Source organism: Muscardinus avellanarius (assembly GCF_963383645.1).
Source record: "Muscardinus avellanarius genome assembly, chromosome: 5".
Classification (NCBI taxonomy): domain Eukaryota; kingdom Metazoa; phylum Chordata; class Mammalia; order Rodentia; family Gliridae; genus Muscardinus; species Muscardinus avellanarius.
In genome coordinates this window covers 140,520,235-140,545,149 of record NC_137790.1, presented here as the reverse complement: position 1 = coordinate 140,545,149, position 24,915 = coordinate 140,520,235, and the positions used below count along the sequence as shown (strand labels likewise).

The 24,915-nt window shown below is 46.9% G+C and overlaps 1 protein-coding gene across 1 annotated transcript in view; it reads left to right on the top strand.

Annotated features, from left to right (window-relative positions):
* Window positions 1-7,137: 7,137 nt before the first annotated feature.
* Window positions 7,138-24,915, top strand: part of DOCK3 (dedicator of cytokinesis 3) — a gene marked incomplete at both ends in the record, with an annotated part of 359,460 nt that continues 341,682 nt past the window's right edge. The window contains one exon of the mRNA XM_080695935.1: window positions 7,138-7,174. Coding sequence (XP_080552061.1) covers window positions 7,138-7,174 — 37 coding nt within the window. The remainder of the gene's footprint in view (window positions 7,175-24,915) is intronic.

The following is a 24,915-nucleotide window of genomic DNA, read 5'->3' as shown; positions in this document are numbered from 1 at the left end:
CGGTCGCTGCCTGGCACGCTCCACATTGTTCTCCCCTGGACTCTTCACATGCGCAGGGTTGTAGGCGACCGCAAGGCATGGAGCGGCAGCTGAAGCGGTGGGGCCCCCATCCTGGAGAGTGCGCTGTGAGGAGGGTGAGCCGGTCCTCTCTGAGCCTGGGAGAGGAGGGCTGGATCCTGGGCACAGGCATGCATCCCGGCAATAAAAGAGGCCTTGGCTCAAGGGGGAGCCCAGTTGTTCTGGATGCTTCTGCACAGCACTGTGGTATTCTCAGAGAATTGGGGAGAGTGCAGCGGGGCCTCTGAGCCGTCCCCCCACAAGCCCAGGAGCGCCTTGAGGGGTCTGGGCTCAAGCCTGGTCTCACGTCGCTCTTATTTCTGCTTCTGGCTTGATTCGTGATGTCCTGGGACCCAGCAAGCCCTACGGTCGGGCCCTGCCGCCCACTCCTCCCCTCGTCCACATTACCGGGAGGCTGCGTACTGGTGGTCGTTCCTGTCCATTCCCTGCACACGTCAGGCTCATTCCCGTTGGGTCTGCCTCCCCAGGTGTGGCTCCCTCTTCTAGAACACTTTCTCTGTTTTAAGGGGGAGTGGTAAGATACCGGGGATTGGACCTAGGGACATTCTACCTCTGAGCTCTCCCCTTAGCCCTTTTTAGTTTGAAACAGGGTCTTGCTAAATTGCTGAGGCTGACCTTGAACCCGCAATCCTCCAGTCTCAGCCTCCTCCCAAGCACTGGGATTCCAGGTGTGCGTCACAGAGCGTGGCAGGCCCCAGTTTTAATCTTATCCCTCCAGGGAGTCTTTCCTGACCTGCAAACTAGGTCAGGCCCCTGGCTGATGCTCCCTTTGTACGCGGTCCTCGTGTCTTAGAGAATCGCTTGTGTGATGATAACTGGTTCACCGTCTCTTCTGCACAACTAGATGGTTAACTCCGTGTTGGGAACAAGTATACATCTTTTCTGTTCTGGACCTTGCCCATAATAGGTGCTCAATAATTTTTTAATGACTGAATGATTCAAATTTCTCACACTCCAAGTTAAATTGTAGAAAGAGCTGGTGGGAACCAAGTCTCAGCTCCCCCTGGCTCCAGCCTGCAGCCTTTAGACCTGGGGTGGGCGGCGCCCACCAGGCCAATGAGCTTTGTTGTCACTTAAGTGAAACAGCAAAAGCCCTGCAATTGCTTGCTTTATATGTGTGGAGAAATTACCTCTGTCCTGATTTGCAATATCTGTGCTATTTTGGGCTGTTTTTCTCTTTTGGGCCTATTTGTATTGGAGCAATAATTTCACCATTTGGCTACGCAGAGGCCCAATTAATATTACAAATATGGTCCCATAAAATTCACTTCTTGACATCAGAACGTTTTGTTGCTAATTACTCTCCAAGGTTTTTAATTTCAATTCCTCCTTGGCGACTTAGTGCACAAATCCAAGGACATAGTTATCTCCCCCAAAGGGAAAGGAGAACTAACCAGTGCCAAGTTTCTATTTGTCCTTCCTTCTGGGGCTATCTCAGTTTTGATTCTATCTTCTTTTATCCTGGCCAGAAAATGATTAAGTAAAAAAAAAGCCTGTATCGAAACAAAGATATAAATTTCTGGGTGGAGGGGATGAAAGCAATCCTTCACTCACGTATTCACTCAAATAATATTTACTGAACACTTGGTGTTTGTCAGAACCTCTGTGTGTGTGAGGCCCAGAGCACGGCACGGCACCGTCACGGGTCGCTCCCGGCCTCGGGGTGAGCAAGACGTGCTGGACATGCTTGGGCACATCTGGACACATCTGGGAGGACTTCTCACGGAGTGTGGGGTAGCTAAAGCCCACCCGGAGGCGCCACGCCAGCCTCGGGGGGACGAAACCAGGGGAGCACTGGGTCGTTTCTCCTTCTGAAGACACTGGTTAACTGCAAGGAATCTGTATTTTAGTAATATTTTGAATGGGTTGATAAAATAGGAACAGATGGTTAAAGTTTGTCATTTTAGGAAAAATAATGAAATATTGCACTGCTTAATCTGTCTCTTTTTCACACTCTTCCCCACCCCCACTACATAGATACTCGGATGCAACACAATTGAAAGCAAAGCGCTAATAATATATTTCAGTCCCTTGATGTCTCTTTGCCCGAAAGGACCCCAATTTATCAGCTTCCTCTGCTGTCGCGTTAGCCCTTTCCTCTAACGCTGCCTCCGAGGAAGGCTTCCTGGAAGGTGTTGCCGGGGAGTTCGAGAGGCGGTGGTGAGGTGCGAGTAGTTTGGCTGTCTCTTTGCCATCATGAAAGTGAGCTCTGCAGGTGTTTTTTTTTTGGGGGGGGGGTTGGTACTGGAGATTGAACCCAGAGGCCTTCTACCTCCAAGCTATACTCTCCAGCCTTTTATTTTTAATTTTCAAACAGAGTCTTGTTAAGTTGCTAAGGGTCTTGCTAAGTTACTGAGGCTGACCTTGAACCTGAGATCCTCCTGTGTCAGCCTCCCAAGTACTGGGGTCATAGGTGTGTACCACCGCACCCTGGCTCTGTGGGTGCCTTATTAATCGGAGCAGAACCCCTCCTTGAGGAACCCACCAGGGGAGAGAAGAGCATCCCATCTGCCTGTCTCCAGGCTCTGTACGGGGAGAAGCTCTGCCTGCTGGTCCCTCCTGGGCAGAGAAGGCAGACTGTCGCCATTGCCCCTGTACTTGGCTCCGGTTCTCCTTGATTCCAACTGCATTTCTCTGAAGACTTCCTCCCGTTCTGCTTGGACAGAGCATCGGATGAGATCAACGCCGGGAGAGGGGAGTGAGCGCTGCGGTGGCAGCAGCCAGGAACTCCTGCGAGAATGAGCACCGTGTGGCACTCACCCACGGCTTGCCGATTCGGTAGCAAAAGCCTCCAGAATGCTCCTGGATAAACATCATCTCAGTGGCCACACATTGTCTTATGAGCTGAGTCATCAGCCTGGCTGGCTCCTTCAGTGCGGCCGTCTGATCCCCGGGCAGTCGAAAGCAAGGAGAGAAGACATGAGAGCCAGTCTCACTTGCCCAAGGTGACGAGCCGCATCGGGGAGGTGGACAGGGGCCTTACCATCACGGAGTTTGCTTATGGCAAAAGAATTATTGAACAACTTAAATTTCATTTGAGAGAAAAAGATGGTGCTGTCTCTCTTTCTTGGATATTACTTAAAAAAATCTGTTTGGTGTTATATTTTCTTTTTTTTGGTGTCGCCCAGCCCAATTTTATTTTTTATTTTGTAATAGGATCTCACTAAGTTGCCCAGGCTGGCCCTGGGATTACAGGCATGTTCCAGGACACCCAGCTTGGTGTCAGGCAATTACTCTTATCATTATCAGTAGTAGTACTGGGGATAAACACGGAGGCATTCCTCTAGGCCATTCAAGTTATACCCCCAGCCCTGACTTCTTATCACACAGGGTCTTGCTAAGTTGCCGAGGCTGATCTTGGACCTGTGCTCCTCCTGCCTCGGCCTCCCAAGAGGTGGGATTTTACAGCTTTGCACCGCCACACCTGGCTTAGGTCTTTTTTTCTTTTTGCAGGTCTGGGGATGAAACCCAGGGGCATTTGACCTCCGAGCTACACCCCCTGCCCTATTTTTATTCTTTATTATGAAACAGGGTCTCACTAAGTTGCAGAGGGCCTCACTAAGTAGCTGAGGCTGTCCACGAACCTGCGATCCTCCTGTCTCAGCCTCCCGAATGCTGGGATGACAAGCGTGCCCACCACGCCCGGCTCGGCTTATGTATTTTTAATAGCCACTGGTCTCAAAGAATTTCCTGCTGAAAAATTGATTTCTTCCTCATTCATCAAGTTGCAGTTTATCATCTAAGGTAATGGGGTAAGCCCCAAGGAAACGGTAACATGATAGGTCCAACTGTTTCTAGACTTCTTTGTTTCTTAGTTTAAGTGTTCTACCATATTTATCTTTTATACAGGTACTCAATAAGACATCTTAATGAATTTTTAATTAAACCAATGTACCTATAGCAAGGAAATTTACTCTAATCAGCTCAAGTTTCTCAATCTGGAGATTTGCGACTTGCTGAGGTAAATATTCCGGTTTTCTTTTCCAACCTATTTCGTTATGGTCTCAGGAAACATAGGCAGCTCATTCACCAAAGAGTTAAATTCCTCTTAGGAGCTGAGCAGGGTAATGCATGCTTTTAATCCCAGTACTTGGGAGGCTGAGACAGGAGGATCCCAGGTTCAAGGCCAGCCATAGCAATTTAGCGAGACCCTCTTTCAAAATACAAACGTAGGGCTCGGGATGTGGTGGAGTGGAGGTAGAATGGCCCTTGGTTCAATCCCTAGAAACACACACACACACACACACACACTCTCTCTCTCTCTCTCTCTCTCTCTCTCTCTCTCTCCTGGTAGGTGGCAGGTTAGACTCTGTGTGGGGTAAAGAGAAAAGAAGAATAATCTTTGTCACTGAAAAAGGCAGTAAGTGTTTGGCAACGTGCAGCGTGGACACACTAGATCTCTGGAAGGCGGGAGGAGTGAGTACTGAGCAAAGGTCTTCATGGCAAGGCCTCGCGTCAACTAGGGCAGCTGGGAACTCCTCCCGGGAAAACAGCCCCGGGACCACCCTTGCGGAGTGCCAGCGATCTGTGAGTTTTCAAAGAGGAGGGGATGTGGGCTGAGGGGTACTGTTTGCAAACGTCCCACGGACCAGGGAGTAGTAGTCGCCTGTGTCTGGAGTTGGGCTGGCCCTGGAGAATTCTTGGAGAGCAGTTGCTGGCCGGTGACAAACTTAGAAACTAGATCTTCAGGGGCTGAGAGTCAAATACATTGCACTGAAATTAAAGGCCCTGGAGTGGCCGACTCCCTTCTGAAGTGGAGAGAGGAGGGAGAGAGAAGGAACGGGGAGAGTTGGGGCGTCCCGAGGGCAGCAGAACAGACCCGTGGAGCTCGGTGGGGTGAAAGGATAGTGCAGGGGGCTCCTGAGCGGCGCCAGCAGCGAGGTCAGTGTGATGATGGTCAGTGTGCGGAGGGCCTGAGGTGCAGGGGCAGGCTGGAAGTTCACACACGAGCCGGGAGGGGCCCGGGTTGGGGAGGGGCAGGGCTGTGGAGCGGGCTGAGCCTGAGGAAGCCAAGGCTCAGACCAGATGCTGCGGGGACAGGAAAGCAGGTGCGTAGCCCCCTGAAGGCTGCTTCGCCATGATGTGCACGATGCCCCTTTGCTTACCCTCCAGAAGACGATCTAAATTTAGCGCGAACAGCAAGAGAGTGGGAGCGGAGGACGCATCCGGATGTCCTCCTCCTCACCTTGGCCCCTTTCTCCTCCTGCTCTCACCGGTGGGCATTAGCGCCCTTCCCCCTGGAGGTGAGGTGCGCAGTCATGGAGTGAACGTGCTTTGTCCAGGGAAGTGTCATCTAAGACTGGGAACGAGAGAGTGAGCATCGGGAAAACTGGACCTTGGGCTCGGAGGCTGTCGGGCGCGTGGAGCAAGAGAGTAGAATTAGAGGTTAAAATAAGAACGTTCTGCTTGTTCGGAAGGCCTATGTAGCTCGGCCCCATTTGCTAGACAGAGTTCCCTAGAGAAAAGGGGTGGGAATGTGGCTTCATTCTCTGTTATCCGCTTCACCGGGGCCATTGGCAGGGTCGAACTGGAACACTTATAACATAAATAAGGACATCTCTTCTGTCACGTTTCTAAGCCCATGGCTTTCCTCTTCCCTAATGTGTATCTGGCTTCTGAACATCTCAATATCCACAGAATGACCATTTTCTGGACAGGAGTGAGCAGCCGTCATTGGTGGAGGCAGGAGGGAGGCAGTGGCCGCAGCCCAGGGCTGGAAGGAATCACCGGCCACAGAGGACACTCTGAACAAGGAATCAGTAGGATCTGGCAATCACCACGCTACTCTCAAATGGACTAGTCTTGCTTGTCACTCGACAGCTTTCTTTGTACCAGGTGCGAGGCTGGGCGCGGAGGGGCTAGAAAGACGACTTTAGCCTGGAGTTTGCCTCCGAACTAATAAGCGGTGGTCCTCTGGGGGGAAATAAGTCACAAACCAGCTGCTGGAATCCCAAACGAAAGGAGGAAAGGATCCAGTGTGCTGGCTGCAGGATTAGGGCGGGCTTCCTGGAGGCTGTCAGGACTGGGTGTGTTCGAGAGTGACAGTGAGGGCTTTGCTTTGCGGAGGGAGCTGAGAATACTAGGTGGCCCGCTTGCTGGTAGAGGAAGAGGTCCTGCGGGTGCTGGTCTCTGACGAGTGGCTGACCTGGGTGGGAGGTGGCGTTCACAAGATGTTTTTCTGTAGGCTTTGTAGAGTGAACACACTGTCGGGGAAGAGAGGTAGCCGCCCGGGACTCAGCCTGACAGGGAGGCAGAGACCCAGGTACAGGAGGGGCGGCGCTTCCCTAGGAACCCCGAGAGTAAGGATTCCTAAGTATCCTTACTTAGGGATCGGTCGGGTGGGGAAGCCAGGCGGCCAGGGAAGAAGCCTGCCAGCAGGGACTGGTCCTTCTCGCCCAGACATTCCCCACCCAGGCCAACTCGACCAGCCCCGGCTTGGCCTAGATGGCGCCCGCCCGTTCCCTCTGGGCTCGGCCACCCCATCTTGGGTTTCCGTGCGTGGCGGAGGGGGACCTGGGAGAGGCTGCGGCAGTGACAGCGCTGTGGGTGGCCGGGCACGGGTCTGCACCCGGCCGCCCTGACGTTCTTTGGGCCTCCCGTCCAGCTGCCGGCCGGGCCCCGCCGCGAGCCGGCGGAGGGGGGGCGGGTCCGCGCGCCGCGGGCCGGGGGTGGGCGTGAGCCCCGCGCCCCCCGCGCGCACTCCTCGGCGGCGCGCGGCGCGTGCCCGGGCGCGTGCGCGGGCGGCGGGAGCGGCGCATGCGCGGCGGCCGCGAGCCCGCCGAGCCGAGCCGAGCCGAGCCGAGCCGGGCCGGGCCGGGCCGAGCCGCGGCGGCGCCAGCCTGAGCAGACCGGCGGCGGCGGCGGCGGGCGGGCAGTGGCGAGCTCGGCCGGCCCTCGGGGCCCCATCGGACGCGGGGGGCCTCGGGTCGGGGGCGAGGGATGCGCCGCCCGCGGCCCCGCTGACCGCCCCCGCCTCGCCGCGCGGTGCGCCACCGCCGGGCCGCGGCCGCCGCGCTGCCGCCCGCCCGCCGCGCCCGCGGGCCCGCGCCCGGCCCGGCCATGTGGACCCCCACGGAGGAGGAGAAGTACGGCGTAGGTAGGTGAGGCCGCGGCTGCGCGGGGGCGCCGGCAGGGGGCGCTGGGGGCGCGGCGGGCGGCGGGGCGCGGCGGGCGGCCGGGCCTCAGGTGAGGACGGGACCGGGATGCTGGGACGGGATGCTGAGATAGGGATGCTGAGATAGGGATGCTGGGACGGGATGCTGGGACAGGATGCTGGGATGCTGGAACGGGATGCTGGGACGGGGATGCTGGGACCGGGATGCTGGGACGGGATGCTGGGATGCTGGGATGCTGGGATGCTGGAACGGGATGCTGGGATGCTGGGATGAAGATGCTGGGACCGGGATGCTGGCATCTCCCGCCCGCCCTCTGCAGCGCTGGGCCGCCGCGTCCTGCCAGGACCCGCGCCTCGCCTCGGACCGGCCACCGTGCTAAGTTTAGGCGTCGTTAGAGGCTCGGTTTCCTTTTTTTTTTTTTTTTAATGCGTTTAAGATGAGAACGTTGTTCGTGAGAATCTCCTTTTTATCGGTCAAGTGGGAAAACTCCCGATGCTTAATGATTCCCTTAACGCTCAGTGAAGAATAGTCAGTGATTGGTGATTACGTGGTAACTTTTACAGTGTTGGTGTTTTCCTGGCAGGTGTATGACGAAAGAGTCACGGGTCATTATTGCAGATCACCCACCGTCATGCGAAGTTAGAAACAGTGTAAATGTTGAGTGTACAGGTTTTGTTTATTTTTAAGCGTGTATTGAACGTTTTAGGAAATAGGTCTAAACAGAGGCTTTTGTTTCTATTTTTACTCTGGTCTAATCAAGGCTTAGTTAAAATTAATAATAAAACAACTTTAAACCACAGTAATAAACAGTTGTGTGGAATGAGATCAGACAAGTTTTCATGTAAAGATTGAATTTATTTCAATTTAAGGACCTGCCGAGAGGTCATCACTGCTGGTAGAAAATCTTGTTTTTAAGGATCCTCCCAAAGTTTTTAATTAGCTGTGGGAATGATAGAAGGAGCCCTAATCCTAGCATTTCTCTGCTGAAAAGGAATTGAAAATGATGCAACAAGCTGGGACGTTTTACCCTTTTTCTTAGCCTCGGAAAGGTTCCCAAACTTACTTGGCTTACCGCCCCCTTTTCAGAAAACATTACTCACCACCCCCAAATTCACTTCTTTAAGTGAACTAACAGAAAGATACAGTGATACATTTGCCTCCTTCTCTTTATATTTTGTTTCAGCCACATGCCCCACCCACCAGGGGTGGTATTATCCGCCTGGAGACTCTGTCATAGGGCACTGATTTCTTTAAAATCCTTTCCCCATAAGCATCTGAGGGCTATACTCTAGGCCTTTTCACACCGTGCCGTCCACTCTGCCAAAATAGCTTCATTGTCATTCATGATGAGAAAAGTCAATGACAACAGTACTTTAGCAGGCGTGGTGGCGCGTTCCCGCAAGGCCAGTACTTGGGAGGGTGATACGGGGAAGCTCAGGACAAGAGCAGCCTCAGCAGCTTAGTGAGATGCTCGGAAATCCAGTGAGACCCTGTTTCAAAATGAAAAAGACTGGGGGTGCTGTTGGAAGGCAGAATGGCCCTGGGTTCAATCCCTAGTACCAAAGAGAAAGAGACTTCAGCTGCGTTGTTTCAACTGTGAAATGAGAAGTTGATGGTTTATCTCCATCTTCTCCGCAACGTGCTCTCAGAACTGCTTAGCTGGAATAACAAATAACTGACGTGAGGGCGGTCAGCTGTCCAGTGGTACCTGACTAATTTCTCTCCTGGGAGGAGCTCTCACGTGGTGAAGGTGGTGAAGTCCCAGGCTTGGCTTCTCTCTACTGGTGCTGTAGGGAAGTTCATCAGCCTCATTTTCTTAATGTTTAAACTGAGAATAATGCTTACCTATCTTATAGGGAAGCTAAAAACAAACGAGAGGATACCGTGCACCTAATAAGTGCTAGTCTCTTCTTTCCCCTAGTACTTGGAGTACTAACACTAGATGTGTTAGTCCTGAGACAGAGGCAGTGCAAGGCCATTAAGAAAGGTGTGTGATTTGCCCAGCAAGACGGAATGGCATTCCTAGGACTGTTCTTAGCTTCAGACAATTGTTATTCCCTCTGGATGGGGCACAACACTGGGCACAGGGCAGGACTGAAATGCTTCTTTTTTTGTGTGGTGCTGGGGATGGAACCCAGGGGCATTCCACCTCTGAGCTATACCCCCAGCCCAATGTTTTATTCTTTATTTTGAAACAGGGTCTCACTAAGTTGCAGAAGGCCTCATTAAGTAGCTGAGGCTGTCCGCGAACCCAGATCCTCCTGTCTCAGCCTCCCAAGTACTGGGATTATAACTGTGCGCCTCCTTCTTAAGGCAGAGAATTATTCTGAAGACATTTCTTTAGCAGCTGTGGTTTGGTGCAATTTGGATGCCTTTTCTGCTAAAGAAGACAACTCCCTTTTTCTCTCACGGCTTCTACCATCCCCGCTCAGTTAAGGTTTTTGTGTATAATGTTTAAAACTCTGCACACTTTTTTTTTTCTTCCATAAGCATGTAAGGGCTAGCCTTCAGGCCTTTTAATAAAATCCAGCTCAATCTGTGAAGTAGCTTCAATATTGCATGTATAACGAGAAATATTGTCAATTAAAATGATATTTTAGTAGCATTGCTTAATTGCTGTGAGGGCTAGCTTGAAAATTTAACTATAACCATTGTTCCTATGAGAAAATGTTTTGCGTTCAGAGTTGATTTTATGACCAGCTTGGAACGCAGATTTCCGTTTCTGTTTGGCCGCCTGCCGTCCCACAGCGAGGAGGGAAGACTTATGCTTACTTTCCACTCATATGGAGAGATGTGAGGACAGCCTTCTTTGCCCTGAGGTTGGTGAGGGAAGGTGTCCCCCGTGCAGCAGTGCAAAGGCCCTCACCCCACTGCAGCTGTTTCACTGTGTTTGAGATTAGTAAGGCTTTTGGAATTCTGTAGTAATATTACTGCCTTTTGATTTTTTCATAATGCAGGACTTGTGTTATACGTTGCCACATTTCTGAGTTATTTGGCTGATTCACCTAGGACTAGAGGTCCCTTCCTGTGTAATGCTCCATTTTCTGGTGACTGCCGATGAGCCAGTTAGTGTACTGGGCCCACTTGGGTGGCCTTGTGTAGATTCCCGGAGTGGTCCTCATGTTGATGTTACTGCTCTTAAAGCGGAATTGTGGGTGGTTCACATTTCTTATCCAGCAGTTGTATACTCCCCTTATTTTTTCTTGGCAGTGGGTAATATACCATGATGCACTTGCCGGTCTGACTCTCCTCCCCTAGGATTAGAAGAGGCAGTGCCTTAACTGAGCCCATCAGCCCATTTGTAACTCCTGATACTTCTTCCCTCTTAGAGAATCTCTGTTTTCCTTTCTGAGGCCGTGATTTCTTGGAAAGTCCTTCTTCCTTCCATTCTTTATTCTACCTTTTCAAGAAACTTCCTGCCCTAAAGTATATTAGTTGAGAAAAATGCAGTTATTTTTGTGCAATACCTACCTTTACTCATACTGATTGTATCAAAATTACCAACTAGAAAAACCCAAAACTAAGAGGATACTTTCCCACCCTCTTAAAACAGTACCAGTAAAAGTAATAGATAAAGCAAAAATGTTTGCAATTAAACTCCTAGCAAAGATTTGAGTGGTATGTATTACTCTGATATCTTAGATGTGGTAACTGCCTCAGAAAGCTATTTTTATTTCACTGCTGTGATGAGGCAAACTTTTTAATAATTCAGGATGTTTATTTATTCCCTCCCAATTCCCGTTTAGTAGACCATGAACACATTTTCCTCATTACCATCAAGAATACCTTACATTTTAGTTTTGCGATATTTATTTTTCCTAATTAAAAAAATAATGCATATTTTCTGCTTTACTTTTATTTAATTTCCTTTTGCTCATTTCCCCCCAGATTGGGGGAGAGCATCCTTTTTTTTCTTTTTAATTAAAGCCTAAGTCTTTAAAATAAATTTTACTTATAAAAATCTTGTGCAGAGGAGACTGACGGTTGGGTTGGGAGTGAAATCGGGTCCTAGAGGACAGTATTTATGAAGTTTGAGTCACTCTCACTGATATAGCCTGAGGGCAGTGGGCCCTTCTGCTCCTTGGTCCACAGGGGAAGCCCAGCCCATAAGGCCCTGGGAGGGCCCTGTCCACAGGGGTAGAAAAGATGGCACGTGTCTAGGACTGTATCATGTTCTAAAAGGTGAGGCTGCACATAATGTTTTATGATTGGTGGTTTACTGTTTAAAGGAACCATCCATATTCATGGTTCTACTTAAGCTGTGTATGGAAGTCAGGGAGTTAAGTGACTAAATCTAAGGTTCTGAGCTGGTACTTGCTGAGCTGAAATTTGAATCCAGACTTTAGGATTCTAAGCCCCAGATTTTTTTTTTTTTTGGTACTAGAGATTGAACCCCAGGGGCATTCTACCTTTGGGCGACACTCCCAGCCCTTTTATGTTTTTGTTTTGAAGTAGGGCCTCGCTAGGTTGCTGAGAATCTTGACATGTTGATGTGGCAGTCCGTGAACCTGCAATCCTCTGTCTCAGCCTCCCAAGTACTGGGGCTACAGGCGTGTGATACCTCCCCTGGCTTTTTTTTTTTTTTTTTTAATTGAGATGGAATCTTGCCATCTCTTGAACTTTTGGACTCAAGCAATCCTCCCACCATAGCTTCCCAAATAGCTGGGACTACAGGTGTGTGATACCGTGCCTGGCTTAACATTTTTTAGAAGGTTTTGTGTTTTTTTTTTTTAAATTATGTAACAATATTAAGTAGAATTCAGACTTAGTTTTTCACAAAGTGTTAGAATATGCTTTAGAAACATTAAGGTAAATTGTAAAAACAGCACCATTTCCTGTCTAACATTTTTACATACATTCTAAATGGCACATTCTAAAGCATTAAAGTACTTAAATGTTCATATCATATTTTTACATTGGTGCTGAATTTTAATTTTAATTTTTTTTGGTGGTACTGGGGATTGAACCTAGGGCATTGTGCAAACCAGGCTGATACTCTACCGCGAGCTACACTCAAGTTGTCCAGGTTGTCCTCAAAATTTTTTTGGGCTTTCTACCTCTGGGCTATACTCCCAGACCTATTATTATTATTATTTTTTTTTGGTGGTACTGGGGTTCCTGGAACCCCTTCTACCTCCGGTATACACTCCCACAGGCTATACTCCCAGACCTATTTTTTAACATTTTTATGTGGAAACAGTCTCTTAAGCTAGCGAGGCTGGCTCCGAACCAGCGTGATCCTCCTGTCTCCACCTCCCAAGCGTGGGGATTACAAGCGTGCGCCACCACGCCCGGCTCCCAGACCTATTTTTTATATTTTATTTGGAAACAGGGTCTCACTAAGTTGCTGAGAGCCTCACTAAGTAGCTGAGGCTGGTTCTGAACCTGTGCGATCCTCCTGTCTCAGCCTCCCAAGCGCGGGGATTACAAGCGTGTGCCACCACGCCCGGCTTTGTCCTCAAATTTCTGATGCCCTCGCTCAGCTTCCTGGGCAGCTGGGATTTCAGGTGTGTGCCATGGTATCCGGCTTGATGTTCAGTTATTAGCAGTTTGAACTTTGAGTGGTTTTTAAATTCCTGTGCTTTATTCCTGATGTGGGCAGCATGGGTGTGCCGTATTGGAGGTTAAGCCAGTGCCGTGCTTTTGTTGTGATGAGCAGACCTGTTTATGAGTATGCTCCCATGCCTCTTCCATATCCCTCTTGACAGATTATATATGGAAAAGCAAGATTTACATATTATTTTTTGCACAGGTTCTGAAAGCTCTTTTATTGTTTAGAGTACATCATCAACTTATTTCAGCGGTAACTCAAGTACCTGCAGCTGATTTGCTGTAGCACACATTAGGATACTTTAACGATGATGGCTGTTGGAAAATAGCAGTCAGAAGCTTCCTGTTTTTCCTGTTTATCTACAGTGGGAGAAATCCCAACCTCCCGCTTCTGTGCATGCCTCCCTCTCCAAACGCCGTTCATCATCTCTTACTGATGAGTGAGAACCAACAGTGATGGAAGAATTAAAGTGTGCCAAACAGAACTGTACAGTCTAGACTTAGCACCGTACGTCCAACAGATATGCATGTGACTTTTACTCCAACGCATCGAGCGACAGTGCCCTACCACTTTGGGGATAGCCTGTTTTATTGTTAGCTAGCTGTAATTAAACATTCTTTGTTATCAAATAGAATTGATGATCCCTGTGCACACTTATAATTCCTTGTTCTGTACCTACATATAATAACTTGGATCGGAGCCCTTCAGTAATTCATAGCATTTTAGGACTAAGGAAGCTTAGAGAGAATATGGTTTATAGCTCCGGGGCTAAGACTGTAATAGCATTCATTAAGTGTTTACTCTGTGTCCAGCACTCTCCTGTTATGGCTCAAATGTTCACTTTTAGTCTGGTCTGCTGCCCTACTTGGACTTCATACTTTAGCTAAACTAAGCTTTCCCCCACCTTCTTCTGTCTGGATTTATTTATACCAGTGCTACCATGTTCTGGGATTATTTAACTGCCCAGGAAACACTTATTTGCTACACTGTGTCTTTGTTTATACTCTCAGAGCTACCTTTCTCCAGGTCCTTTCTGTAGGTCCTTTGAACCCTTCCTGGCTGGGTGCTGCTCTGACGCTGATACTTTGTAAACTCTGAACTCTTGTCTACCCAGCTCTCTTTCTAACCAGATTTATTTTGCTGAGTCCTATGATACTTTGTATCTCATAGTGATATATTTACCTTGTCTTTAGACTAATGTCTCTCTAGTGTTTGACTCTAAGCTATAATAAGAAACAAATTAAAAAATCTTGAGCTGGGTGCATTGTGCCATGCTTGTAATCCTGGCACTTGGGAGACTGAGACAGAAGTATTGTTGGTTCAAGACCAGCCTCAGCAATTTATTTTCTTTTTTATTCTTTTATTTTTGGTGGTACTGGGGTTCCTGGAAGCCCTTCTACCTCCGGGCTACACTCCCAGACCTATTTCTACATTTTTATTTGGAAACAGGGTCTCCTAAGCCAGCGCGCGCAGCTGGCTTCGAACCTGCGCCATCCTCCTCCTGTCTCTGCCTCCCAAGCGCAGGGATTACAAGCGTGCGCCACCACGCCCGGCTTGCCTCAGCAATTTAGACTCTTTTTTTTTTTTAATGTTATTTTGTGCTGGGCATGGTGGCACACGCTTGTAATCCCAGCATTTGGGAGGCTGAGACTGGAGATCGTGGTTCGTGGACAGCCTCAGCTACTTAGCAAGGCCCTCTGCAACTCAGTGAGACCCGGTTTCAAAATAAAGAATAAAAAATGGGCAGGGGTGTAGCTTGGAGGTAGAATGCCCCTGGGTTCTATCCCTAGACCCGCCAAAAAAAAAAAATGCTATTTTGTATGTGTGTGGGTATGTATATGTATATATGTATGTATGTATGTATATATGTATATACACATACACAAACATGTACACATATATACAACAGTTAGAAGTTTCATGATGTAGTATTTAATTCTTATTATGTACTTTGCACTGTCCATCTTGTTAAATCTTTTTGAAGCTTAAGTTTGTGATCTCACATATTATCTTTTTTTCTTTATCCTTTATCATAAATTGATAAGGCTATCTTATCCAATGGGCTTGTCTTTTTGCCAAGTGACTAATAAAAATGTTGAATGGGATGGGAAAATATTTTATCACTGTAGAGGAAAGTATCTAGTATATAAAGTTAGATTTCTGCTGTGCTGCGTTTTGGACACCAGTGATCTAGATGAACACTGTGTGAGGGCGCCAACCATGCCACCTTCGTGGATCTGGCGGTGCTTGAGGTTAGGGTGGGCTCCTGGGCGGACTGGTCTATGGTCAGGATGTTTTAGCATGGAAGAAAGGTGTGGCTAACGGGACTGTGTGGACCTGTAAGCATGAGGAAAGAAAAGGCGTGTTAGTACTGAATAGATGTTGGCTTCATTTTTATTTTTTTTGGAGAGGGTACTGGCGATTGAGCTAAAGGCATTCTACCTCTGAGCAACATACCTTGCCCCCTTTATTTTTTGTTTTGAAACAGTCTTGCTAGGCTGCCGAGAGTCTTGCTAAAAGTTGTTGAGGCTGTCCTTGAACCTGCGATCCTCCTGTCTCCGCTTTCCAAGTACTGGGGTCACAGGTGTGGCCATCACTTCATATACAGGAAGAAAGGGTGCTCAGGTGATCTCGAGACTTGCTTCTGACATTCTCAACATTTCCTACTGCGTAGATTGGACTGCAGTGTTCCCCCAAAGGCCCATGTGGTAAGGGCGTGGGTCCAGCGTGTGCCACGGAGGACGGGGGCCCAGTGGGAGTGCCCTCGAGGGACCTCCCTCCCTCTCTTTCTGTTTCCTGGCCACGCGGCAGGTGATGGCTGTGCCCTGCTCCTTCCTGGTATGCCACCCTCCTCCCGTGAAGACCTTAAAGCAGTAGGTGGTCAACTCCATCAAGGGCCGCCTCCTCCGAAACCAGGAGCCCCAACAGTCCCTGCTTCTTTATAAGTCACCTTATTTCAGGTATTTGTTAAAGTAATGGGGCATCGACTAACACAACTATACGCTCGCTATGCTAGACAAATCGCCTTTTCCCAGGAAGGCCCGTGTCTTTCCACCTTCGGCTTCGCTCGGGTTATGGTTCGGCTGCCTCCTTCTGCCTGGGGACGGCCGCTGAAAAGCTCCGCTGCGTCTCCTCCGTGGTGCCTCCGCGCTCGGCCTGACACGGACGCCAGCTCTGCCCCCCACCTGCAGTCGGTGCTGGCGTTTAGTATTCACTCACCCCGCGGGTCCTGCTGGCCGGTGCCGTGGCCTCAGACGCCGCGCTGCGTGAGGACAAGGAGCTTAGTCTTCCTGTGTGCTTCACCAGGACCGACCATGTCCTGAGTGCTCGGTAGAGCATTCACGAGGAGTCCAGCCTAGGGAAGGATTTTATTTTGCTTTATTAATCCAGAGAGTAGGCAGGCAGCCAGTCTAATAATATTTGGTTGTTAGACATTTATGACCTCATGAATATAGTTTTTCTTTGGCCTTTCTCTTCCCTGAGCCTGCTCGGAAGGTTCGCTGCCTACGACCGAGTTCAAGTGACAGATGCTGAGTGCACGCCTTGGCGTTTCACGGAGTTTCAGTTATCACAGCAATGATGCAGAACCTTGCAGCGAGCACCTGGGCTGCGGTCTGAACTTACCCCATTACCTCTTTCACTTGACATCTTTGGGGGGTGCTGGGTTTTGGATGAGGGGCTTGCCCGGAGAACTCAAGGCTAAATCTTTAAAAGCACCAGTGATTCTGCCTATTTCGGTTGAATTTTTTTCTAAATTATAACATATTCTAGTTGTCTGTATACTGTGAGCCCTGTAGACGGAATTTATTTGAGTTTATTTTACTATGTTACATTTCCCTCTGATTACATAAGACACATAGAAATAACATGCACACAAAAAGAGTAAAGGTGATGCCTTATTTTTTTCCCCCAGCCTATCCTCCTTGCCAGTTTGTTGAAATACCTATCTAGGCTTTTTTCCTGTGTGTACATGCAGGTGGGCACTTAAAATAAATTTAGGACTATAATGTTATATTGTTTTATGATGTTCTTTTATTTTAACTACATTATATTGTGAACATTTTTACATCTATTTTTCTTTTCTTTTCTTTTTTTTTTTTTTTGCGGTACTGGGGATGGAACCCGGGGGTATTCTATCTCCGAGCTACAACCACTGCCCTATTTTTTATTCTTTATTTTGAAACAGGGTCTCACTGAGTTGCGGAGGGCCTCACTAAGGAGCTGAGGCTGGCCTTGAACCGCGATCCTCCTGTCTCGGCCTCCCTGTCGCAGCTGGGATGACAGGCTGCGCCACCACGCCCAGTACATTTTTACATCTAGAGCGTTCACTGTCTTATTAACCACTGTTCTGTGTATGGTGTGCTGTAGTTTACCTACTTTCCTGCCTTGGCGTAGCTGATGCTTTGAAATGAGCCACTGGACGCTGCCCTCCAGGAGAGCGGGGGTGTTGTCTTCTGTCCCCTTGTCGGCACTGGACAGCACATGTTTCCTCCACAGACTCAATTTTGAAAAGTTTCAAAAAAATCCTCAACCATTACAAAAGTAAAGGATCCCCTACGGTTCCATTTCTTGGGTGTCAGTTGTTTACCTGAACTTTCTGATGATTTAACGTTATACCGATAGGTGGTGATAATGTTATTCTAGGGCTACTCTCCTCCCTGAAATTCACAGGAAAATCACTCATTCCAAGTAGTCGTCCTCTTGTTTACTGTTCTTTTTCTCACCTGGCCCTGAAGCTCCTGGGGAAACTGGAGGACATGTACGTGGGACTCTGCCCTGATCTGTGCCATGAAATGGGGTCTTGTTTGGCTTCCACCCTCTGTCTCTACCTCTCTTTTCTCTGCAGCTGCTTTGACCCTCACCCGTTTACCTCTTCTTTTCCAAGTTTTCAGCCACTTTTTGCTGTTTGCCTCTTTCCCCTCGGCGTGGAAGCGGAGTAGCTGGTGAAAAACTCAGGAGGTTGCTTTCTTTTCCTTGGGAGTGAAATTCAGTGTCTTTGTGACAGACGCAGTCCTGTGAAAACAACTTGTGGGCTCACACTCAGAGCTGGGCCTTGTAGGAATACCTGTCCTCACTCCTATAGGAATGCCTGTCTGGCAGAGATGCAAATTTGGCCTGTGCAGAGGGCGTTTTCCTTCTTCCTCATGTAGATGTGACATCTGGTCCTGCTGCAGCCGTCTTGTCACCAGGAAAGCCAAACACGCAGAGTTTTGTTTGCTTTTTGTGCAGGGCTGGGAAGAAGCACTGAGGGCTTAGGGTTGCTTCAAGCACTGTGGATGGAAGAAGGAACATTTTGAAAAGAAGAACGAATAACACATTTAAATATAATGTAACGTTAAGCTCTGTTGAGCCGATTGTATGTGCCTGTAGGTAAAGACACCGAGATTGGCCTCCGGAGGACTCACTGTTTTTATTGATTTGCTTTCTCAGAAACCATAGCAGGTTTCTGTGTTTCTATAGACCTGTTCTGTGTTTGTATAGACCTGTGTTTCTATATAACCTGTTAGCTGGTTAATGCCTCACCTTGATTTTTTTTTTTTTATTTTAAGAAAGCTTGTTTTTCCATTATTTTCTTCATGGTAAAATGCACATAACATTTACATTTTACCCATTTAAATATATAGCTCAGTGGCTTTAAGTTATCGTTACCCTCTGTTTCCAGAATGTTCTCGGCTTCCAGTGGGGAATGGGAAGTGTCCCTCCGTTCCCACTAAGCAGTGACTCCCCCCTCCCCAGCCCATTCCCCGGCAGCCCATACTTTCTGTGTCTATGAATTTAACCGCTCTAGGACCTCATATAAGTAGAATCATTATACATTATACATACATATGCACACACGTGTATTGGTGCACCCACAGCCCTTTTTATTTTGAAACGGGGTTTTGCCAGGTTGCTGAGGCTGGTCTTGAACCTGTGATCATCCTGTCTCAGCCTCCCAAGTACTAAGATTACAGATGTGTGCCACCATACCCTTCTCTGTATGGTGGTTTTAAAATTGTTTCTAAGTGCGCAAAATATGCATAACATAAAACTTGTCATTTTGGCAATTTTGTGGCTTTAAGTAGAACTCTTTTGTCAAACAAATTCTGTATCCATTAAGCAATGAACTCCTTGTCCCCTCCTCTGCAGCCCCTGGCCACCGCCATTTTTGTTTGTTTGTGTGATTTAACTATTCTAGGGACCTCATGTAGGTGGAATCATCCAGTATTTGTTCTGCTGAGCCTGGATTCTTTCATTTAGCATGTCTTCATGGTTCACCTTTGTAGTAGCGTGGATCAGAACTTGATTCCTTCTTGGTTCCTTCTTATAGCTGAATAATTTTTAGTAAATATATATATTGAAAAAAATATACTGAAAGGTTGAGGGAGAGAAGGGAGAAAGAGGGAGCCAGCGCTACGGCAGGACGAGCTTTATTGAGCTAAAACCTGCAGGCAGGGGGTCTTCAGTAACGGATGAAGCCCGTGTCTACTTACAGGCTGAAGGTTTATATAAGTTAATTAGGAGGGAAATTCAAATTCTGGTGGGTAATTATTAAGTCAGGAAAATGAGGGAGGGGGTTCAAGGTGGGAAAGGAGTTATCTGAAGGCACCGTATAGTTTGTGCCAGGCAAGAGATGGGGGAGTTTTTAAAGTAAGCAAGAGATGGGACTTTTCCAGTGAGTGGAAAGCCATCAGAAAATGGAGATGCTTTTGTCCTGGCCGGCCATCTAACACTTTACTACTTACAATGTCCTGGAACTTCACCCTGTGCTTTCTTTCTGTGACCTTTATAGTGAGTGTTATTTTTAGGGTCTTTGATCTATTTTTAACTAAATTTTGTATGTGATGAGATAATGGTCTAACACTATTCTTTGTGGCTATCATTTTTCCAACACCATTTGTTGAAGAAGCTGTCCTTTCCCCGTTGAACGGTCTTGGCAATTTTGTAAAAAAAAAAAAAAAAAAAAAAGATCTGACCATGTACGTTAGGGTTTATTTCTGACATCTTTGTTCTGCTCTGTCGGTCTCTGTTGTTCTGCCTTATGTTAGCACCATACTGATATTACTGTAGCTTTGTAGTAATTTTTTTTTTTTTTTTTTGTGGTGTTGGGATTGAACCCAGTGGCATTCTACCTTTAAGCTACACTCCTAGCCTGACTTTTTATTCTTTATCTTTGATACAGGGTCTCACTGAGTTGCAGAGGGCATCACTAAGTAGCTGAGGCTGGCCACGAACCTGTGATCCTCTTGTCTCAGCCTCCCACGTACTGGGATTATAAGTGTGCACCATCACGCCTGGCTTTGTAGTAAGTTTTTTTTTTAACCTATTTTTTTAATATACTTTTCTATTTGGAAACAGGGTCTCTTAAGCCAGCGCACATGCGGCTGGCTTCGAATCTGCGCGATCCTCCTGTCTTTGCCTCCCAAGCGCGGGGATTACAAGCGTGCACCACCACGCCCGGCTGTAGTAAGTTTTAAAATCAGAAGTATGAGTCCTCCAAGATTGATTTTATTTTCCAAGATAGCTTTGGCCACTACGTGTCTATCGAGATTCCATATGAATCTTTCTATGGATTTATTTTTGCAAAAATATGGTTTATTTATTTATTTAGTGGTACTGGGAATACAACACAGGGGCATTCTACCTCCGAGCTATACCCCAGCCCTTTTATTTTTTTAATGGTACTGGGATGGAACCCAGGGGCATTCTACCTCTGAGCTACACCCCCAATCCTATTTTTTATTCTTTATTTTGAAACAGGGTCTCACTGAGTTTCAAAGGGCCTCACTAAGTAGCTGAGACTGCCTGGGAACTGCAATCCTCCTGTCTCAGCCTCTCAAATGCTAGGATTACAAGCGTGCGCCATCACGCCCGGCTAGGTTGGCATTTTTGATAGAGATTGCATGAGCTTTGAATGGTATTGTTATCTTAACAATGTTAAGTCTGTCAGCCAATGAACACAAGATGATGATGATGATTATTATTATTATTATTATTTTTGGTGGTACTGGGGATTGAACCCAGGGGCAGTCTACCTCTGAGCTATACCCATATATTTTTCTTTTTGATTTTGAAACAGAGCCTCACTAAGTTATAGAAGGCCTCACTAAATTGCTTAGGCCGGCTGTGAACTTGTCATCCTCCTTTCTCAGCCTCCCATGTACTGGGATTACAGGTGCACGCCACCAGGCCCAGGAAACAGGATATCTTTATACTTATTTAGGTCCATTTATTTATTTATTTATTTATTTATTTATTTATTATATTGGGGGTGGAACCCAGAGGCTTTTTCTATGTCTGGGCTATACTCCCAGACCTAATTTTCTTATATTTTATTTGGAAACAGGGTTTCACTAAGTTTTTGAGGGCCTCACTAAGTAGCCGAGGCTGGTTGCGCGATCCTCCTGTCTCACCCTCCCAAGCTTGGGGATTACAAGCATGCGCCACCACACCCGGCTTAAGTCTGCTTTTTAAAGTTGGTGTATTATAATTATAAATAATTGTGGGATGCATTGTTATATATTGGCATGCGCACAGAACATAATTTGGTCCATTTCATTCTCTATTATCTCCCCGTTCCTAGCCTGCCCTCCCCTACCTCTCTTTCTCTACTGGTCTCCTTTCTATTTTTATGAGATCACTCCCTCTCTCTCTCTCCAGGTCCCACATATGAGAAAATACATGACTCTTCTGTGCCATTCTACCGTGTCTCCCCCGATTGTCTCAGCTACTTTGGTCGCCAGTTTCTCTTTAGCTTCTACACATGACTGAGAAGGCACGGCCCTTCGCTCTGTGAGTGGCTAACTCACTAAGCATTGTATTCTTGAGTTCCATCTGTTTTCCTGCAAATGACACGATTGTGTTCTTTTTTATGGCTAAGTAGAGTTCCGCTGTATGAACCATACTTTATAATCCATTTGTCTGTTGACGGACACTTAGATTCCATAGTTGGGCTATTGTGACTTGTGTTCTATAAGCGTAGACTTGCATGTGTTCCTGCAGTGCTTCGATTTCAGCTCTTTTGGGGAGATCTCCAAGAGGGGTACGACTGGGTCATATGGTGACTTCATCCCGGTCTAGGGAACTTCCACAATGATCTCCACAGCGGCGGTACTGATTTGCCATCCTACCACCGATGTATACAAGTTTTTATTCCCCCACATCCTTGCCACGTTCGTTATTTATGCTCCTGATGATCACCCTTCGAACGGTGGATGGCATCCTGGGGTCATTTTGATCTGCATTTCCTGATTGCTAATGATGGTGAACATTTTTCATGAGTCTATTAGCCATTTGTATTTTTTCTTTTGAGAATTGTCTATTCAAATCCATTGCCCATTTTGGGCTTTTTTATTTTTTAGTATTGAGTTTTTAAAGTTCTTTATATATCCTCGATTATTAATCCTCTGTCGGGGTGAGTAGCTGATGAAGATTTTCCCCATTCTGTAGGCTGTCTCTTCAGGTTCTTGATAGTATCTTTTAGATATAGGTCATCCAGCTTATGGGTTTTTGTTTTCATTTCCTGAACTTTGGAGTCCTCCTGAGAAAGTCTGCTGGTGCCCGTGTGTTAGAGGTTGTCCTGTGCCCGCGCCTAGTAGTTGCAAGGTCTGTGGTCCGACTTCTAGATCTTTCATTCATCCTGAGCCGACTCTTGTGCAGGGTGAGAGGCTGGGGTTGGGCTCCAGTTTTCTACACTGTTTAATGGGTTTTCCAGGCACCATTGGTTGACAAGCCTCTCGTCTCTCCAGTCTGTGTTCTTGGCCCCTTTGACAATGATCAAGTGGCTATAAGTGTGGGAGTTTATTTTTGTATTTTCTGTTCCATTGATCTGTGTCTTTGTGCCAATGCCATGATATTTTTATTACTGTAGCTTTGTAGTATAGCTTGAAGTCAGAGATTACGGTGCCTCCAGCATGGTTTTTGTTGCTAAGAATTGCCATTGCTCTTCTGAATCTTCTTTTCTCTCATATGAATTTTAGGAGTTTTTTTTTTCTATTTCTTTGAAGAATGTTGTTGGTATTTTACTAGGAATTGCACTGAATCTCTACATGGCTTTTAGTATTATGGCCATTTTGATGCTGTTTATTCTGCCTGTCCAAGAGTAGGGAGTCTTTCCATCTTCCAAGGTCTTCTTCAATTCTTTCTTCAGTGTTCTGTAGTTTTCATTGTAGAGAGGGTTATTTTTTTACTTCCTTGTTTAGATTTTATACCTAAGTATTTTATTCTTTTTGGAGCTATCTTGAATGACATTGTTTTCTGTATTTTTTCAGTGAATGATTGGTGTAGAGAAAATCTGTTGATCTTCATAAGTTGATTTTGTGGCTGGCTACTTTGTTAAATTTACTAATCAGATCTGGCAGTTTTTGTTTGATTTTATTGGGTCTTCTAAGTATAATATTATGTCATTGGCAAATTGAGATAATTTCACTTTTTCTTTCCATACCTGTATCCTTTTAGTTTCCTTCTCTTGCCTTATTGTTCTAGCTAGAATTTTGAGTATTTTGTTGAATAGCAATGGTGTTAGTGGGCACCCTTTCTTGTTCCTTTTTTTTTTTGCACCAGAGATTGAGTCTGGGGGCATTCTACCTTGAGCTACACCCCACCCCTATTTTTTATTCTTTAATTTGAAACAGGGTTTCACTAAGCTGTGGAGGGGCTCCACTGCATTGCAGAAGGGCTAAGTAGCTGAAGCTGACCTTGAACCTGCGATCTTCCTGTCTCAGCCTCCCAGGTACTAGGATTTCAAATGTGTGCCATCATGCCCAGCTTTGTTCCTGTTTTTAATGAGAGTTTTTTTTTTTTTCTCTACTCAGTGTGATACTGGCTTTGGGTTTGTCAGGAATTGCACCTGTGATGTTGAGATAATTTCCTTCTCTGCCTGGTTTCTTCAGTGTTCTTAGCACTGGGTGTTGAGTTTTTTTTTTTTGGTGGCACTGGGGTTGCTGGAAGCCCTTCTACCTCCGGGCTACACTCCAGACCTATTTCTACATTTTTATTTGGAAACAGGGTCTCCTAAGCCAGCGCACGCGACTGGCTTCGAACCTGCGCGATCCTCCTGTCTCTGCCTCCCAAGCCGGGGATTACAAGCGTGCCCACCGCGCCCGGCTGGGTGTTGAGTTTTGTTGAGAACTTTTCTGCATCTATTGAGAGAACCATGTGGTTTTGTCATTCATTCTGTTTATGTGATCATTTCCATTTATTGGTTTGCATATGTTGAACGATCCTTGCATCCCTAGGATGGAACCAACTTGGTCATGGTGGAAAATTTTTTTGATGTTGCTAATATATATATATATATATATATATATTTTGTATTGGGGATGGAACCCAGGGGCATTCTACCTTCAATCTGTACCTTCAGGCCTGTTTTTTATTCTTTATTTTGAAACAGGGTCTCACTGAGTTGCAGAGGGCCTCACTAAGTAGCTGAGACTGTATGCGAACTGCAATTCTCCTGTCTCAGCCTCCCAAATGCTGAGCTTACAAGCATGCGCCACCATGCCAAGGCCCATTGCTAGCTAGTGTGTGTGTGTGTGTGTGTGTGTGTGTGTGTGTGTATTTTTTTTTTTTTTTTGCGGTACTGGGGATGGAACCCAGGGGCATTCTACCTCCCAGCTACACCCCCAGCCCTATTTTTTTTTAGCATTTTTATTTTTTGAAACACGGTCTCAGTGAGTTGCGAAGGGCCTCGCTAAGTAGCAGAGGCTGCCTGCAAACCGCGATCCTCCGGTCTCAACCTCCCGAGAGCTGGGATTACAAGTGTGCGCCACCACGCCCGGCGTCATTGCTAGCTTTTAAGACCTTTTGCATCTGTACTCACTAAGGAATCTGCTCTGCAGTTTTCTTTCTTTGAGTATCTCTATTTGCCTTGGGTATCGGGGTGATGCTGGCTTCATATAATCAATCACGGTCTAGTGTATTTCTTTGTAGTTTATGAAATAATTTGAGTAGCTTAGGGCTTAGCTCTTCCTTGAAGCTCTTGTAGGACTCAGCTGCAAGTCCACTGAGACCTGCGTTTTCCTGTTGGGCTATTTTTTGCTTCTTCAATCTTGTTGCCTTATATTGGCCTGTTAAGGTTTCTTACGTCCTCTTGGTTTAGTTCAGGGATGTTGTAGGAGTCTAGACATTTGTCTTTTTTTATTTAGATTTTCTGATTTGTTGGAGTATAAACTTTTAAAGTATTTATTGATG